The 19,964-nt window shown below is 48.4% G+C and overlaps 1 protein-coding gene across 11 annotated transcripts in view; it reads right to left on the reverse strand.

Moving 5' to 3' along the window:
- Positions 1-19,964, reverse strand: part of plcb1 (phospholipase C beta 1) — a 1,372,871-nt gene that overhangs the window by 420,368 nt on the left and 932,539 nt on the right. For all 11 annotated transcript variants that reach the window (XR_015077546.1, XR_015077547.1, XM_085981702.1 and 8 more), the window contains 2 exons: positions 15,421-15,474; positions 13,967-14,042 (listed from right to left, as the gene is read on the reverse strand). Coding sequence is in view for 9 of the 11 variants with exons in the window: in XM_085981702.1 (XP_085837828.1) it covers positions 13,967-14,042; positions 15,421-15,474 (130 nt within the window). In the remaining 2 variants the exon portion in view is untranslated. The remainder of the gene's footprint in view (positions 1-13,966; positions 14,043-15,420; positions 15,475-19,964) is intronic.

A 19,964-nucleotide genomic window follows, 5' to 3' on the forward strand; every position in this document is an offset into this window, starting at 1 on the left:
GATCCTGGCTCCTCAAACTCCCTCAGCAGAACCTCATTCTTAGTTCTACCTATTTCGTTGGTTTCTATGTGGACCACAACAACTGGATTCTCCCCCTCCCACTCCAAGTTCTTCTCCAGCCGTGAGGAGATGTCTTTAACCCTGGCACCGGGCAGGCAACACAACCTTCGGAACTCTCGGTCGCGGCTGCAGAGAACAGTATCTATCCCCCTGACTATACTGTCTCCTACCACTACAATGTTTGTTTTCACTCCCCGCACTTGAATGGCCTCCTGCACCATGGTGCCATGCTCAGCTTGCTCATCCACCCTGCAGGCTTTTCCCTCATCCACACAGGCAACAAGAACCTCATACCCGTTGGACAAGGGAAAAGGCTGAGGCTCCTCCAGAACTGCACTTGGGGTCCCCTTACCTGCCTGAGTTGCAGTCACACCCTCCTGTCCCTGACCACTAACCAGACCTGTACCACTACCTAACCCAAGGGGTGTGACTGCCTTCTGGATCAAAGTGTCCAGGTAACTCTCCCCATCCCTGAAGCCCCGCAATGTCTGCATCTCGGACTCCAGCTCAAAAACTCTGAGCTGAAGTTCCTCAAGATGCAGGCACTTACTGCAAACGTGGTTGGCCGGAATCACAATGTTCTCCATAAACTCCCACATGCTGCAGTTGCGGCACACCACCTGCACTGCCATCCCTATATGACCTTGTTTTATTTAATTAAATGTAATTAAATTTATAATTAGGTAACTTAGTTTACAGTGTAGTTTCTTGACTACTTACTTGATCTAGGGTACTGAAATTAAATATCTACCGATAACACAAAGCACTACAAGTAGTGTAGGCAAAAAGCATCAACTCCTTCCTCCCTCTTCTCCGAATTCCCACTCTTTCCAAATTCCCAAATAAAACACTATATTCAAGTCCACTCTGTTTAATCCCGGTCTGTGCAGACCACTGCAGCAGCTCATTGGTAAGCATGCAAGTGGGAATATTATACAGCATTCAACATGCTAAATTTCTGCCAATTTGCTGCAAGACACACCAGAATGGACAAAATGTTGGAAAGGTTATATATTAAGACATTATGGGGGAAAAATTCGGTTGCTTTGCGTCTACCGTTAGTGCACTAAGAGGGCGCTAATGGGTCGCAAAGCAACTAGCGCCCGGGCGCAGCAATATTTGCGCCACTCGTGAAATTGACCAGACATTTTGCGGCGGCGCTAAACATTACCGCCATGATCTCCTGCACCCGCAGATCATGACGTCAGTCGAGCGTGCAACGCCCCAGTAGCGCCCAGGACCGGATATTGAGAGGCGCCCCCTGCTGCTAGTAATGACAGGTTGAGGGGAGTGTTTTGCAGTCGGGAAGGGACTGAGGGAGCGCTATTTAAAGGCGACCGCTTCCTGCCTTTTTTTGTCTGCGACATTTTTGCACCACGCATTCTGAGAGAGAGAGACTTCTGGAGAGATTCAACGCTGTGTGAAGGAGTTTTGGGTACTGAGCAGCACTTTGCAGGTTAATTTTGATTTGACCTTCCTTGCATCGATTTAGAAAAGACTATGGGGGCTGCACTCTGAGCTCTTTCCCTGGGCATCTCCATTGTTCTTTCCAGCAGATTTGATGTACAGGTCTCTCCAGGCTGAGATTCAAGGCTGCAATGAGCAGGGTGTGGATGGAGAGCAAGATCGACCCTCCCCTTTAAGAACTGGCCGACGCCAGTGTGTCTGTATTCCATTGCTAACTGACATCACCTGAGCTTCGCCAGCACTCTGAGGTAGCGCCTCGCTCCTCGGCGTTAGCGCCTTAAGAGAGGTGTGTAGCACCTGATTTAGCGCTCCAATCACCTCCAGGGTTGATAGAAGCCAAGTTTGCAGTCGGAGGCGATAATTAGCATCAGGCGCTAAACTTTGCGCCCGGCCGATAACTGCGCCCCAAACAGGGCGGTACCGAATTTCTCCCCCTATATTTCTGTCTCATGAAAATGTGTCATTAAAGGCCCTTTCCAGTGAAGTCTAAGGATTCTGCAAAGGTGTCACCAGTTGTGTTTGGTGTAAGTAACCTTGGCATTTCAAGATCAACCTTAGAATCACAGAATCATTGAATGTTACAACACAGGAGGAGGCCATTCGGTGCATCGTGCCTGTTATAAATCTCATCATCATAAAGAAATTACTCATGAAATAACACTGGACTGCCAGCTGGTGGTGCCGTCCAAGGAGTATAAATACTCGGGTGTGGGCCCAGCTTGCCCAGGGACATTTTGTAAGACAGGAACTATTGAAGTACAACTAGACCTCCATGTTCTGAAACAAGTTGATTAAAGCCTTGCTTTTTACTTAAACCAAGTGCGTAGTGAGTTTTATTACGTCAATTTAATCAACTTTATATCGACTCCACGCTCTGAGTGATTTCGAGAACAGCCAGCTACGACTTCAACTGCAGAAGGGAACTCCGGCATAGTAATCAATCCATCATGGACAAACTACTCAGACCCGCCCGTCTTGACCTGGACCCGAATTCACCTACAACTGCTAAGGTATGGAAACACTGGTATCGTACTTTCAGCAACTTCCTCAGGGTGTGTAGTGAAAATGTTCCTGATAAATTAGAGATACTTGCCAATGATGTATCTCCTCATGTCTTTGACTATATCGAAGACTGTGTAGACTATGACTCCGCTATCCTAATATTACAGCGACTATATGTTAAGGCCCCAAACAACATTTTTGCTCGGCATCTACTGGCCACAACTCAACAACAACCCGGGGAATTACTTGAAGAATTCCTTCAGAAACTTCGCAGGCTCAGCAAGGTTTGTAATCTTAAACCTGTCACAGCTGAGCAGTACCAGGAGGAGTTAATTCGTGATTCCTTTATTACTGGGGCCGCGTCTCCCTTCATACGCCAGCGTCTGTTGGAAAATAAAACTCTAGAGTTACAGGCTGCCTATGACCAGGCATGTTCCCTGGACTTAGCAAAGAGGAATGCAGATACCTACCTTTTACCTTGTGCACGGGCTGCTGCTATCACTTTTAATGACTCCTTTGATAGGTCTCGGGTGGAAGCCCTCACTGATGATGACTGTAACCTAGCGGATGACAACCCTACCCTAGAAGCCTTCACTGATGATGACCCCGCCCTAGCAGCATCTTGGCAATCTGGAAGGAAGTGTTTCTTCTGTGGAGGTGCGTTCCATTGTAGGAAATTTTGTCCTGCTCGAAATGCAACCTGCAATCATTGCAGCAGGAAAGGTCACTTTTCTAAGGTATGCCAGTCAAGAGCCTCTGTTAGTAAGAAAACCACTTTTCTAAGGTATACTGGTCGAGAGCTTTTGTTAGTTTTGCAGCTACTATCAATAAAACTGCTCCTCCCCCAAGAGCCACTACTAAGGTTACAGCTGCTATCTATGAAACTACTCCTCTCCCAAGAACCACTACTAAGGTTACAGTTGTCAAGGGTAAAACTGCCCCTCCTCCCATCACAGCTGTTTTTCCCCAAAGTCTGTCCCATGCAGCCACGAAGGTTTCGGTAAATGGACACATTTTGAGCGCACTAATTGACTCATGCAGCTCTGACAGCTTCATTAGAGAGAGGGCTGTCAGTAAGTTAAAACTGCGTATTTACCCCTCGGATAGGGAAATTGCAATGGCTCTGATGACACTGACCACCAATTCTTCCGGCTTTTGTCTTGTCGACCTTATCCTCAATGGCCGCACTTATTTCTCCACCCGGCTCGGGGTGCTCAAAAACCTATGCAGTGATGTGCTCCTGGGACAGGATTTCCAGAAACAACACAAAAGACTCACTTTCGAGTTTGGAGGGTCAAAGCCGGAGCTTACTATTTCCAAAGTACCGTTTTGAGCGCTTTCGGCGGCTTCGCTCGACAAGCCCTCCTTGTTTGCCAATCTTTCCCCCCGATGTAAGCCCATAGTCACTAAATCACAACGTTTCAGACAAGATGATTGTTCCTTTATCGAGGCAGAAATCTCTCGCCTTCTAGCTGATGGTATCATTGAGCCATGTTCATTTTCCTGGTGGGCTCAAGTCGTTGTTGTTAAAAATCCTCTGAAGCAACACAAGAAACATCTTTGTATTGATTACTTGCAAACTATTAACCAGTATACCGACCTGGATGCCTACCCACTACCACGCATCGATAACATGGTCAATAACCTTGCCAACTACAAGGTATATTCAACTTTTGATTTAAAGAGCGCATATCATCAAGTACCGTTAAAGGACTCTGACAAAAAGTATACGGCCTTTGAGGCCAATGGTCGGCTTTACCAGTTTTGTCGCCTTCCATTTGGGGTCACCAGTGGGGTGGCCGTCTTTCAATGGGCAATGGATAGCCTAGTCAAACAGGAGAACTTAACGGACACTTTTCCAAATCTGGATAATATCACCATTGCTGGTCATGACCAGAAGGAGCATGATGCCAACCTCCAGAAATTTTTTGATGTTCTCCGTCGTCGCAACTTAACCTTAAATGAGTCCAAATCTGTGAAATCAGTACCATCAGTCAACATCTTTCGCTACTGGGTGGGCAATGGTGTCATCAAACCGGATCCGGAGTGACTTCGTCCGCTTCAGGAGCTCCCTCCCCCTACGAATGTCGGCTCTCTTCGTCGAGCACTCGGCATGTTTGCCCATTATGCGAAATGGCTACCCGACTTCTCCGACAAGATCCAGCCCCTGCTTCACGCAAAGTCATTTCCATTGGAGGCAACGGCTATTTCAGCTTTCAACCTCCTCAAGCAACAAGTGGAAAAAGCCACGCTTCGTTCCATTGATGAAAATCTTCCTTTCGTGGTCGAGTGCGATGCATCGGGTGTGGCGATCTCTGCTACCTTGACAAGTGGTCGACCCGTTGAATTTCTGTCCAGAACTTTGCAGGGTAGCGAGCTCCATTATCCTCCTGTCGAGAAGGAGGCTACGGCCATCATCGAAGCAGTACGTAAATGGAGTCATTTTCTCGCTTGTCGCCATTTCACACTTACAACCGATCAGCTGGATAACCGGAAACGCACTAAGATCCAGAATAACAAAATACAACTCTGGAGAATGGAATTGGCCGCCTTTGGATACACCATACATTATCGACCCGGCAAAGAGAATGTGGCCCCGGATACCCTCACGCAGGCATTCTGCTCTTCTATGTCAACTTCGACTCTTGTGGATCTTCATACTGACTTATGCCATCCTGGCGTTACCCGTATGTTGCACTTTGTGCGATCTAAAAATCTCCCATTTTCTACGGACGATGTGAAAAGAACATGCTCCTCCTGTAGAATTTGTGCGGAATTAAAACCGCAATTCTTCCCTCCATCGGATGGCTCGCTCATACACGCTATGCAGCCTATGCAGTGACTCAGCATTGATTTTAAAGGGCCATTGCCTTCCTCAACGCGAAACACCTACTTACTTACTATGGTGGACGAATATTCACGCTTTCCATTTGCTTTCCCCTGTCCCAATATGCTTACTTCCACAGTGATCAAATGCCTTGATCAAGTCTTTTCCCTTTGCGGTACAGTCAATTTCATCCACTTGGATCGGGGTCCCTCCTTCATGTCAAGCGAACTCAAAAGTTATCTTTCCCAACGGGGAATCGCCACAAGTAAAACGGCACCGTACCATCCCATCGGTAACGGACAGGTTGAGAGATACAACGTTATCACTTGGAACGCTGTTGCTCTTGCACCGAGGTCACGCAACCTACCAGACCAGCAGTGGAAACTATGCTCCCTGACGTGTTGCATTCCATCAGGTCTCTCCTTTCTATGTCCACCAATGTCACACCTCACGAGCGATTCTTCAGCTTCCAGCGTCGCTCCACTCATGGGACGTCCCTACCGTCATAGTTGGCAGCTCCCGGCCCCGTGCTGCTCTGAAGATTTGTCCAATCTTCTAAAAACGATCCCCTCGTTGACGAGGTAGAACTCACGGACGTTACTCCCACGTACGCGCATGTGCAGTACCCTGATGGCTGGGAGTTCACCGTTTCACTCCGGGACCTGGCTCCCTGTCCAGCCAGTTTCACAGACCCAACTGATAAGAGAGACCCACAGTTATGATGCCGACACTCTGCGCTCCCTCGAAGATGACGCCCTACCTGGGACATCGAGAGATCTGCCGGCTGCCGCACCGGATCCACTCGGGGACCCGAGCGCTCCCCGTGGGATGGCCACCCGAGGCCAGGACGCCGGTCAATCCCTGGCTATCAAACAGGATGAAGCCAGCTCTGCGCCTGTGGGGACCCACACCCGGAGTCACGATCTCCCCAGCCTCCCTCGGGTCGATCAGGGCAACACGGGCCCTGTCGATCCACTGGTACGGATCAAGCGACCCAGGGACCAAGATACGGTCTGGGGAGACGTGCCTTCTAGCCATAAACAAAGATCTAAAAGACTGTGGCTATTTGTGGTCCACCTAATCTGTTAAGAGGAAGTCGTCGGACTTCCAAATCTTTTAGGCAGGAAGAATGTTATAAATCTCATCATCATAAAGAAACTACTCATGAAATAACACTGGACGGCCAGCTGGTGGCGCCGTCCAAGGAGTATAAATACTCGGGTGTGGGCCCAGCTTGCCCAGGGACATTTTATAAGACAGGAACTAGTGAAGTACAAATAGACCTCCATGTTCTGAAACAAGTTGATTAAAGCCTTGCTTTATACTCAAACCAAGCGCGTAGTGAGTTTTATTACGTCAGTGCCTATGCCGGCTCTTTGAAAGAGCTATCCAATTAGACCCACTCCCCTGCCCTTTCCCCATAGCCCTGCAAATTTTTCCTCTTCAAGTATTTATCCAATTCCCTTTTGAAAGTTATTATTGAATCTGCTTGCACCACCATTTCAGGCAGTGCATTCCAGATCATAACAACTCGCTGCAATTTTGTCTTTTCTCGGGAACAATTGGGGAACTTTTCAATCACCTTGAATCTTGATGTATGCATCAATTTGCATAATTTGTTTTGCCAGTGGCTGCATACCATCTGAATGTCGAGGGAGGCACTAACTCTTTCTGTTGGTAAAAGCGACGGCATTGTTTGCTGGCGGACAACTGGTGATTTGCTTGTAATCACTAGCACTTTGTTCTTGGGAATGACATATGACTTACAACACTGAGTCTGCTTCTCCAGCTGGAGCTGGGTGCCAATGCTGTACTTTATGTATGCTGACACATGGAGAAAGTTAGCATCTGTTATCACATTGATTCAGCAGTCAACGGCATACTGGCTGATATGAGTGGAATGTCCTGTTGGTCCCTGGAAACACTCAGTATTGTAGAGGTTTAATGCAGTGGGCACTTTCACTTCCACCTCTTCCCAGATGTTGCTCGTTTCTTGAGAGTCTGGTTCCAGGAGCTGACACAGGACTCGAGTTGGATCCCTGGCAAGGCATAGCCATTAACCATTGTTCCTCTGTGTGGTACAGTTAGATGGCACCTTTACATTACTCACACTGCATCAGGTAGCAGCAAGTACAGTAATCTAGTGGTTATGATAGTGGACTAGTAATCCGTAACCTGATAAATGCAGTGTTAAGATCCATTCCTCAGATCATGAAGTCATCCATGCACAAATGCAGGAAGACCTGGGAAACATCCAAGCTTGGACTGATAAATGGAAAGTAACATTCATGCTAGGTAACAACCATCTCCAACAAGAGAGAGCTGAACTAACTCCCCCCTTGATATTCAATGGCATTACCATTGCCGAGTGTCCAACCATCAACATTCTGGGGGACAACGCTCACCAGCAACTCAATTGGACTATCACATAAATGCTGTGGTTACTAGAGCAGGTCAGAGGCTGGGTATTCTGCTACAAGTGGCTCATATCCTGACTCCCCAAAGCCTCTCCACCACCTACAAGGCACATGTCAGGAGTGTGATGGAATATCTGTCACTTTCCTGGATGGGTGCAGCTGCAACAACACTCAAGAAGCTCATCACCATCCAAGACAAAGCAGTCCACTTGATCAGCACATCATCCACTACCCTAAACATCCACCCCCTCCGCCACTGGCGTACCTAACTGCAGTGTGTACTATCAACAGAATGCACAGAAGCAACTTGCCAAGACTTCTACAGCAGCACCTCCCAAATCTGCGACCTCCACCACCTAGAAGGTCAATGACAGCAGGTGCATGGGAACACCATCATCTCCAAGTTCCCTTCCAAGTCGCACATCATCCCGACTTAGATATATATCGCTGTTCCTTCACCATCACTGGATCAAAATCCTGGAACTCCCTACCCAACAACATTGAGGGAGCAGCTTCACCACATGGACTGCAGCGGTTCAAGAAGTCCCACCACCTTATTAAGGCAACAAGGGATGTGCAATAAATGCCGACCTTGCTAGCAACACCCACATCCCAAGAATAAATATATATTTTTAAGACCATAACTCTTACCACTTTTAACCTCCCGGGCCATAGTCTCCTGCCATTGTTGTGGCTCCTCCTCCTCCAGAAAGTCTGGCCTGGAGATAATTGATCCAACACATACTGCAAAGTTCACTAAAAGTCTTCCCTTTACTAGTTCCATAAGGCTTCTCCCCACTTTGCTTACCTCTCGAAAGCTGCCTGCTTCTCCGATGCGTTGACAGGTGTTTCAATTGGCATAAATGAACGTGATGTGAATTTATACATTTCTCATTAATTCTCTTTGAATCAAGCAGTGAACAAGAAACAGAAAAGTTCATACCAGGTCTGAGCATTACTGTGTATTAAAACCTGTTCTCTTCTAGGAGGAATGTTACAAGCGTGGGCAAAAGTTAATGCCCACTCTATTAATTCCAACAAAATGACGGCCCCTTCATGCACAATTAGTGGGTGTGTGAGGTCTGACATTCAGCAAGTTAAACTCAATGATGCTACAGTAAATTTCATCACTGCACCAGTGCCCATTAAATCAGCTCTCTCAAGCGCATTGGGCTAAATAATTCTTCCAAACCACTTCTCTCAATGCACAACAAAAATATGTTAAATAAAATAGAATTGTATAGGAAATAAAAGTAATATTCCTTTGAATTGTCTGATTTTTTAAATTGTAATCATAACTGTACAAACCTCCTGATGATTAATTACATATTTAAGGAAAATATGTAGACCACCTGGTTCTTATAATTGTACAAAAAGAAAATACTGCAGATGCTGGAAATCTAAAATAAAAACAGAAAATGCTGGAGATACTCAGCAGGTCAGGCAGCATCTGTGAAGAGAGAAACAGAGTTAACGTTTCAGGTCTATAGTAATCTGGGATGTTATGGTGGTGCTGTAGTCAATGCTGCTGCTAAGGTCAGGGGTTGCTTCCTGTTAAGGTCAGGGGTTAGCTTCCTGCCTAGGTCAGCAAAGGTGCAATGCCTTGAAGCAGGCCTGCCTGGTTGTCTCACAGTCGTTCAATAAAGTACTCGTCTTAATCCTCATACCTCGCCTCTTCGAGTTCCTTGTCTCACTACATGGATTTATCACATTTGGCGACAAGGTAAAACAGGACCCTGAATGAATAAGAGAAGTCTGCCAGGACATTTAAACAACAAAATCACGAGCTGCAGTTAGCTACCAGTTGGAAGAGAGCATGGCTGCCACGATAGGAACGGTCTCCGCTTTTGATATTCAAGCACAAACTTGGGAGGAATACTGTGAAGTGTGGGGTTATTCTTTTGAAGCAAATGAAATAAATGATGCCGGAAAAAGGAAAGCCATTCTGCTTAGTTCAGTGGGAAGCCAAACCTACAGTTTGATGAAGAACCTGCTCAGTCCTGAAAAGCTTGGAGACAAATCATTTGTTGAATTAGTGGCTGTGCTAAAAGAACATTTCAACCCTAAGCCTAGTGAGATTGTACAGCGGTTCAAGTTTAATTCAAGGAACAGGAAAGAGGAAGAGAGTGTAATGGACTGTGTAGTGGTGTTGCGTAAATTGGCACAAGATTGCAATTATGGGAACAACCTGAAGGAAATGCTGAGAGATAGGCTAGTTTGCGGAATAATGGACGACCGAATGCAGCGCAGATTATTATCCGAGACTGGGCTTACTTATGAAAAAGCATTGGAACTTGCTCAAGCCATAGAGGTAGCGAACCAAGATGTAAAAGAAATACAGGGTTCAGACAGGGCTAATGCTACGCAAGTTGCAGGTCAGGTTGTTGTGCACAAGTTGAACATGCGTCAGAAACCACAATGTGAGCATGTTATAGATGCAAGGGCGATCACCTGGCGAGTGAATGCCGGTTTCTGGAGGAAAAGTGCTACAAGTGTGGGAAACAAGGACACATAAAACGAGCTTGCAGGGCAAAATCACGTGTGGAGGAATCCAAACCAAAAGGGGGAGGACAGCAAAACCAAGGGAGAGAAGTGAAAAAACATGGAGCACACCACATCAGCGGGGAAGCTGAGGAAGAAGAGGACATGTTCATAATGTATGGCATGTTAGAGAACATTCCAAAAGTGGCTCCTATCACATTGCAACTGACAGTAAATGACTCTAAGGTGAACTTTGAAGTGGATACAGGATGCAGCGTGACCATAATGAACAAGGCAGAGTACTCAAAATTGTGGAACCGTGCAAAAGTTCCAGAGTTAAAGCCTTGCTCCCTGCATCTTAAAACATATACAGGTGAACGAGTAGCGACATTAGGTACAGCTAAGGTAACAGTGCAACACAGGGACACAGTGGAACAGCTACCTGTAGTTATAGTATTGGGACTGCTGAACTATTATAACAGGTTTTTACCAAACTTGTCAACTATGTTAGCACCTCTTCACAAACTACTGCGCAAGGAGACACAGTGGCAGTGGGGAGAGGAGCAGGGGGTTTCATTTGAACAGTCCAAGAAACTGATGCTGTCGTCGGATGTGCTGGTTCACTACAATGCAGAGAAAGACATCATTCTCTCTTGTGACGCTTCACCTTACGGGGTGGGGGCAGTTCTTTCACACTGCATGGAAGATGGAACTGAAAGACCAATAGGGTTTACGTCCCGAACTCTAACACCAGCGGAAAAAACTATTCCCAGTTAGACAAAGAGGGGTTAGCAGTAATGTTTGGGTTACAGGGGTTCCACAAGTACATATATGGCAGGAAGTTCACCATATGCACCGATCATTAACCTCTTATCTCTCTTTTCAATGAAATGAAAGCAGTTCCACAGATGATGTCACCCCGGATCCAGAGGTGGGCCGTGACGTTGAGGGCATATGAGTATGTCATCGTCTACAAGGCGGGCAAGTACCATGGGAACGCAGATGCCTTGAGCCGTCTTCCACTGCCAGGCACACCTATCCGTGCAGCTCCAGAGGACAGAATGTTGATGTTGGAGGACACTGACACAGCACTTGTGACTGCAGAGCAAGTAAGAACATGGACAGGTAAAGATCCAGTACTGTCTAGAGTTCGAGGATATGTGGTCAGCATCTGGAAGGGGCTCACTTCACACCCTACAGTGTCAGGAAAACAGAGCTGAGTGTGCAGGATGGTTGTGTGTTGTGGGGAGCACGAGTGATTATTCCACAGCCAGCACGACAGTCTAGCCTAGAGCAACTACATCAGTGTCATCCTGTGGTCTCGCGTATGAAAGCCTTGGCTAGGAGTTACTTGTGGTGGCCAAAGCTAGATGAGGAGATAGAAAATCTAGTCAAGACATGCAGCACTTGTCAGGAACACCGGAAGGCACCAGCAGCGGCTCCTCTCCACCCCTGGGAGTGGCCGGATAAACCATGGAGAAGATTGCACTTAGATTATGCGGGTCCATTCATGGGGAAGATGTTCCTCATAATCATTGATGTACATTCCAAATGGATAGATGTTTATCCTGTAAATTCTGCTTCCGCCACTACTACTATAGCCTGCCTGCGTCGGAGCTTCAGTTATCAAGGGCTACCGGAGATCGTGGTAAGTGACAATGCCACTTGTTTTGTGAGTACAGAGACAAATGAGAAAAAGTGGCATAGTGCAGGTGACCTCGGCCCCATATCATCCGTCCTCAAATGGACTTGCGGAGAGAGCCATACAAACATTTAAAGAGATGATGAAAAAAAGTGCAGAAGGGAGTTTAGCAGCCAAAGTGTCACGGGTTCTGTTCAGCTACAGAATAACACCTCAATTGACCACAGGACTCTCTCCTGCTGAGATGTTATTAGGTCGTAGACTACGCTCCACTCTTGACCTTGTCCACCCAGACCTAAAAAGGAAAATGGAAAACAGACAAAACAAACAAAAAGAGAACCAAGACAAAAGAACAAAGAGCTGAAGTTTTGGAGAAGGAGATGCGGTCCTTACCAGGAATTTCAGTTATGGACCCAAGTGGATTCCTGGCTTCAAAGACTCAATGACCGGTCCCGTATCATACAAGGTCATGTTGGGTGATGGTAGGGTAGTACGCAGACATGTAGATCAGATACTTACCAGACAAGGGGAAATTGAAATGAAGGTTCCAGATGCAATGGCTGAGGACAGGGTTGCCCCCAGTTATTCAAGTGCATCTGTGGTGCCACCACCAGGGACAGAGACAATTCCACAGGAACCCATTCATCAAGAGGAAACCATCGTTGCAGAGTGAGATACTCCGAGCACTGCTCAGGAGCAGCTGGTGGCTTCACCACAAACAAGCAGGGACTTTACTGTCAGACGTTCACAAAGGACTCGCAAGCCACCAGAGAGATTGATACTGACCTGTTAGATTCATCAAGTATGGAACATGGTGAATGGAGACTTATGTGACCCTTAGGAATGGTTGTTTGTTAAGAAATTCATACTGAAATCTTAAGGGGGGAGGGATATAGTAATCTGGGATGTTATGATTAAGGTTATCCACCAGGTGGTGCTGTAGCCAATGCTGCTGCTAAGGTCAGGGGTTGCTTCCTGTTAAGGTCAGGGGTTAGCTTCCTGCCTAGGTCAGCAAAGGTGCAATGCCTGGAAGCAGGCCTGCCTGGTTGTCTTGCAGTCATTCAATAAAGTACTCGTCTTAATCCTCATACCTCGCCTCTTCGAGTTCCTTGTCTCACTACATGGATTTATCACAAGGTCGATGACCTTTCATAGAGTAATTGAGTGTGTCATGTTGATGAAGGTGCAAAGAAGTAGAAATGTTATTTAGATCAAGAGTATAATACAATATCATCTGCAGCTTTCTTGATAGAATTGGAATTCACTTTTAATGATTCCTATAAGTTCTGTTACAAAACATTTATTGATTTATAATGAGAGTTTAGTAAGATAATTTTTCTATAGCTCCGCAGACACAGAGGAAGCTATGTCCTACAGTGATGTTGTTGCAGACAAGATTTCAAGATTTAAAAAAAGTCTGCACTGGAAATAGGCAACAGATGTTGTGCGAAAAACTTTTAAGTAAAAAGATAACCGAGGTTTGATTCAATCCCATACAATGGCTAGCTAGGGCAAACAAATAAAAACTTGGATTTATACTGCGTCTTTCACGACCACCGGACGTCTCAAAGCGCTTTACAGTCAATGAAGTACTTTTGGAGTGTAGTCACAGCTGTAACGTAGGAAATGCGGCAGCCAATTTGCACACAGCAAGCTCCCACAAACAGCAATGTGATAATGACCAGATAATCTGTTTTTTGTTATGTTGATTGAGGGATAAATATTGGCCAGGACACGAGGGATAACTCCCCTGCTCCTCTTCGAAATAGTGCCATGGGATCTTTTACGTCCACTTGAGAAAGCAGATGGGGCCTCGGTTTAAAGTCTCATCTGAAAGACGGCACCTCCGACAATGTAGCACTCCCTCAGCACTGCACTGGAGTGTCAGCCTAGATTTTTGTGCTCAAGTCTCTGGAGTGGGACTTGAACCCACAACCTTCTAACTCAAAGGCGAGCGCGCTACCCACTGAGCCACAGCTGATAGGTCTATTACTACCTCTTGTTCAGGAATGTTAATTGTGGTAACAGAATGAGGTTGACAACGTCCCAGATAGACAGAGCAGTGCTTACCCTGCCAGAAGGAAGACCACAGGCGTCCAATGCAGTTTCTACTCGTTTTCGGTCAGCAGAAAACATCCGGAAAATGCTGCACAAAAAAAAAGAAAAATACAAGATTGGTGATGTTTGAACTTAAATGTGTTTATAATGTATTTTAGAGCATTAAAAAACAGAGGACGAGAAAATGCCTTTCACCCAACCAGTCCACAGCCCATAGACCAACTACTGTTTCATCCAATCTACCCCACCCATTTAATCAACTGAGGGGAAGCTCTACACAAATATTTCATGATCACCAAAGGTTATAAAGCAAAAACTCTAGCCTGTTCATCCATTCATGCCATTCAATTCTGGTCTGCTACCCTATACCGACAACACAGACTGAATATCTTGTGACAGTTGTTAGTGTGCATTTGCATAAGTTCCGAATTTCAAAAGAAGAATGCAAAGATGGGATTGTCTTGAAGTAGTTTTAAAATAGAAGAATATTTGAAGCATAGGTGTGCACTATCTACAGAGCATTAGGCCAATGGCTTAGGTTCATATCCACAATTCCCTGTGCAGTTTTAATCCCAGTTGTCCCGTCGAAGCCAACTGCCAAACAGCAACCAACCACTTCCCGGGGACGGGTCAGCAAAATGCCAAAGAGCAACCACATGCCACTCTCTAAAACCTCATAGCGTCTGGCTACACAGCAGCATTGGAAGAGAGGCCTACGAATAGGTTGCCAGCCTACCAGTTAACCCAGGGTATGGTATGCAAAACCTATAACAAAAAGAATCGGGAATTTTCTTTTCTAAGTAACATAAAAATTGAAACAAAATATCTGGAAGACACAAAAAATTCAACCAGAAAATACATTAGTTTATTTGGATTTACGATGACCATGTATCCAGGAATGCAACCATCTATTTAATTCTTTACAAATTTACTGAATGCAATACCGTTTCCCCATTAAATTTCTCCCCATCTGTCTTGAAGGTGCTGACTTTTGCCAGGGTCGGTCCCACAGTCACAGGCTGCTCTCCAGTACCTTGCCCCGAGTGGTGATTCTTCATGCATGAGCTTAGAGAGTGAATGCCGGCGGGCGATTCAAACAAACGGATAGCTCAAAGAAACCTTATCCTGTCTGTGTCTGAAGTCCACACCAGTATTTTCCAACAGGAATCACTGAATAACAATTAGAAGCAGGAACACCAGCTGATTCTTCCCCAGCCTAGCCTGAGATTCCGAGGTCAAGTGTGATGCTGTCACCATTACCCCAGTTGCGATAGTCTAACTCGGCAACTTAACCTGGGATCTTACTGCTCCTTCTGGCTCAGATTCACGCCTGGCAGTGCACTTGTCAAATGAGCCATTAGAGGAGCCATGGAATATAATTACAGGCCTCTGCTACAACAACATACACTATTCAGAAGATTATGAAATGGTCAGACCTGCCCAGATGGTAATGTGGGATCACATACTTTTTGACAGGGATCCGGGCGTCCTGGTTTGTCTGAAGCTTGAGCTTGGTGTACCTAGAAAACAGAACACCATTTGTTTGATAGAATGGATACATTTCTTGCCAACTGTTCATTTTAAACTTTGCTTTGAAATGTATAAGAAATTCCAAATATAACCATAATACAATTGCAAAAACAGTACAATGGAGTGAATCAATTTTGTATTTGCCACTTTTATATGTGTGGATATGAAAGTGCGATACAATTTACATAAAGGGCTGCTGGGAGCATGTGTCTGTGCAAACATAAACCATGCACTGAATTCAGATGTATATAATAGAATGAATATATCACGCACAGAAATGCAGACTCGAGCACTCAAATCCATGCAGCATATGTGGAACACACTGACAACATAACACACCAGAAATGGAAACACACACACCACTTACTCAGAGTATTACTGTTATAGAACATCTTTTACCCCTTTGGTTCTTCTAATAAGTGAAATACAACCTGACCTCTTAACAAGATCATTATTTACAGTAAGAGTTGCACTGGCTCAGTCACTGCTGATTCACCCACTGCTTCCCAGCTCCCAGAGTGGCAGGTGCTAATGAAATGTATATATATTTATCGATAGATTGCACAGTCTGTACACTACATGGTTTTGTATCTTAGCTAGTTGCTTCATCTTATAATTTGTCTTGCTTTAGGACAAACCAAAGTGTATGCATTATGGAGAACAGCAGTGGGCAAAATATGACCAGCGGGTCGTATCCGGCCCGCCAGTCTATTCTATCCGGCCCGCTGGAGCTCGAGTTGCACATTGGTCTGAGTCTTGCGTGGGGGGCCCGAGGAGAGATCACTCAAGGTTACTGCAGCCTGTGAGTAGGCTGCGACCCTGAACCAGGGCAATTGAAAAAAATATCAAGCTGCCGAGACAGCTGCTATATGTCTGATGCAGATTTGCTTCCCTTTTGTGTCTCGGAGCCTGCCTAATGTCTGTCTGCAACTCTGTCCTGCTCTGGGTCCGTGAACCACTTTTCTAAAACACGCCAAAGCCGCCGTTCATCACTGGCTGGTGGGGGGACTGCTGCACGGTGCACTGGACGCACCTCCTCCGTCAAGTCATGGCAGTTCATCTGAACGACTCTTAGTTTTACCGAAGGAAGAGACCCCACACCCACTGAGCCCTGAACTCACCCCACAATCCCAGCCCTGAACTCACCCCACAATCCCAGCCCTGAACTCACCACACACTCCCAGCCCTGAACTCACCACACACTCCCAGCCCTGAACTCACCCCACACTCACAGCCCTGAACTCACCCCACACTCACAGCCCTGAACTCACCCCACACTCCCAGCCCTGAACTCACCCCAAACTACCAGCCCTGAACTCACCCCACACTCCCAGCCCTGAACTCACCCCACACTCCCAGCCCTGAACTCACCCCAAACTACCAGCCCTGAATTCACCCCACACTCCCAGCCCTGAATTCACCCCACACTCCCAGCCCTGAACTCACCCCACACTCCCAGCCCTGAACTCACCCCACACTCCCAGCCCTGAATTCACCCCACACTCCCAGCCCTGAATTCACCCCACACTCCCAGCCCTGAACTCACCCCACACTCCCAGCCCTGAACTCACCCCACACTCCCAGCCCTGAACTCACCCCAAACTACCAGCCCTGAATTCACCCCACACTCCCAGCCCTGAACTCAGCCCACAATCCCAGCCCTGAACTCAGCCCACAATCCCAGCCATGAACTCAGAACACACTCCCATCGCAGAACTCACCCCACACTCCCAGCCCTGAACTCACCCCACACTCCCAGCCCTGAACTCACCCCAAACTACCAGCCCTGAACTCACCCCACACTCCCAGCCCTGAACTCACCCCACACTCCCAGCCCTGAACTCACCCCACACTCCCAGCCCTGAACTCACCCCACACTCCCAGCCCTGAACTCACCCCACTCACAGCCCTGAACTCACCCCACACTCCCTGCCCTGAACTCACCCCACACTCCCAGACCCGAACTCACCCCACACTCCCAGCCCTGAACTCATCCCACACTCCGAGCCCTGAACTCACCCCACACTCCCAGCCCCGAACTCACCCCACACTCCGAGACCTGAACTCACCCCACACTCCGAGCCCTGAACTCACCCCACACTCCCAGCCCTGGACTCACGCCACACTCCCAGACCCGAACTCACCCCACACTCCCAGCCCTGAACTCTCCCCACCCTCCCAGCCCTGAACTCACTCGGCACTCCCAGTCCTGATCTCTCTCCACACTCGCAGCCCTGAAATCACCGAACACTCACAGCTCTGAACATATCCCACAATCGCAGCCCTGAACTCACCCCACACTCCCAGCCCTGAACTCTCCGCACACTCCCAGCCCCGAACTCATCCCACACTCCGAGCCCATAAATCAATCCACACTCCGAGTCCTGGACTCACCCCACACCCTATCCTGAACTCATCCCACAGTGAGCCCTGAATGCACACCACACTCCCACCCCTGAACTCACCCCACAGTCCAAGCCCTGAATTCACCGCACACTGAGCTCTGAAATCAACCCACACTCCCTGCCCTGAACTCACCCCAAACTACCAGCCCTGAACTCACCCCACACTCCCAGCCCTGAACTCACCCCACACTCCCAGCCCTGAACTCACCCCACACTCCCAGCCCTGAACTCACCCCACACTCCCAGCCCTGAACTCACCCCACACTCCCAGCCCTGAACTCACCCGACACTCCCAGCCCTGATCTCACTCCACACTCCCAGACCTGAACTCACTCCACACTCCCAGACCTGAACTCACTCCACACTCCCAGCCCTGAACGAACACCTCACACCCAGCCCTGAATTCACCCCACACTCCGAGACCTGAACTCACCCCACACTCCGAGCCCTGAACTCACCCCACACTCCCAGCACTGAACTATCCCCACACTCCCAGCCCTGAACTCACCCCACACTCCCAGCCCTGAACACACCCCACACTCCCAGCCCTGAACTCACCCCACACTCCCAGCCCTGAACTCACCCCACACTGAGCCCTGAACTCTCCCCACACTCCCAGCCCTGAACTCACCCCACACTCCCAGCCCTGAACACACCCCACACTCCCAGCCCTGAACTCACCCCACACTCCCAGCCCTGAACTCACCCCACACTGAGCCCTGAACTCATTCCACAATCCCAGCCCTGAACTCACCCCAGACTCCCAGCCCTGAACTGAACCCACAGTGAGCCCTGAACGCATCCCACACTCCCACCCCTGAACTCACCCCACATTCCCAGCCCTAAACACACTCCACACTCCCAGCCCCGAAATCACCCCACAATCCCAGCCCTGAACCCACCCCACAATCCCCTCCCTGAACTCACTCCACACTGAGCCCGGAACTCACCCCACACTCCCAGCCCCGAACTCACATCACACTCCTAGCCCTGAAGCCACCAAACACTCCCAGCCCTGAACTCTCCCCACGCTCACAGCCCTAAACGCACCCCACACTCCCAGCCCCGAACACACCCCACACTCCCAGCCCTCAACTCACCCCACACAGCCCTGAACTCACCCCACACTCCAAGCCCTGAACTCACCCCACACTCCCAGCCCTAAACACACTCCACACTCCCAGCCCCGAACTCACACCACATTCCCAGCCCTGAACTCACCCCACACTGAGCCCTTAACTCACCCCACACTCCTAGCCCTGAACTCACCCCACATTCCTAGCCCTGAACTCAACCCACACTCCGAGCCCTGAGCTATCCCCACACTCCCAGCCCTGAAATCATCCACACTCACAGCCCTGAACTCTCCCCACACTCACAGCCCTGAACTCACCCCACACTCCCAGCCCTGAACTCACCCCACACTCCCAGCCCGGAACTCACCCCACACTGAGCCCTGAACTCACCCCACACTCCCAGCCCTAAACTCACCCCACACTGAGCCCTGAACTCACCCCACACCCCCCGCCCTGAACTCACCCCACACTCCCAGCCCTGAACTCACCCCACACTGAGCCCTGAACTCACCCCACACTCCCAGCCCTGAACTCACCCCACACCCCGAGCCCTGAACTCACCCCACACTCCCAGCCCTGAACTCACCCCACACTCCCAGCACTGAACTCACCCCACACTCCCTCCCCTGAACTCACACCACACTCCCTCCCCTGAACTCACCCCACACTCCGAGCCCTGAACTCACCCCACACTCCGAGCCCTGAACTCACCCCACACTCCCAGCCCTAAACTCACCCCACACTCCGAGCCCTGAACTCATCCCACACTCCGAGCCCTGAACTTACCCCACACTCCCAGCCCTGAACTCACCCCACACTCCGAGCCCTGAACTCATCCCACACACCGAGCCCTGAACAAACCCCACACTCCCAGATCTGAACTCAGCCAACACTGAGCCCTGAACTCACCCCATTATCCCAGCCCCGAACTCACTCCACACTCCCAGCCCTGAACTCAACCCACAGTCAGCCCTGAATGCACACCACACTCGCAGCCCT

The sequence above is a fragment of the Somniosus microcephalus genome, chromosome 3, assembly GCF_052327205.1.
Source record: "Somniosus microcephalus isolate GS21.2 chromosome 3, FLI_Smic_1.0, whole genome shotgun sequence".
NCBI lineage: Eukaryota > Metazoa > Chordata > Chondrichthyes > Squaliformes > Somniosidae > Somniosus > Somniosus microcephalus.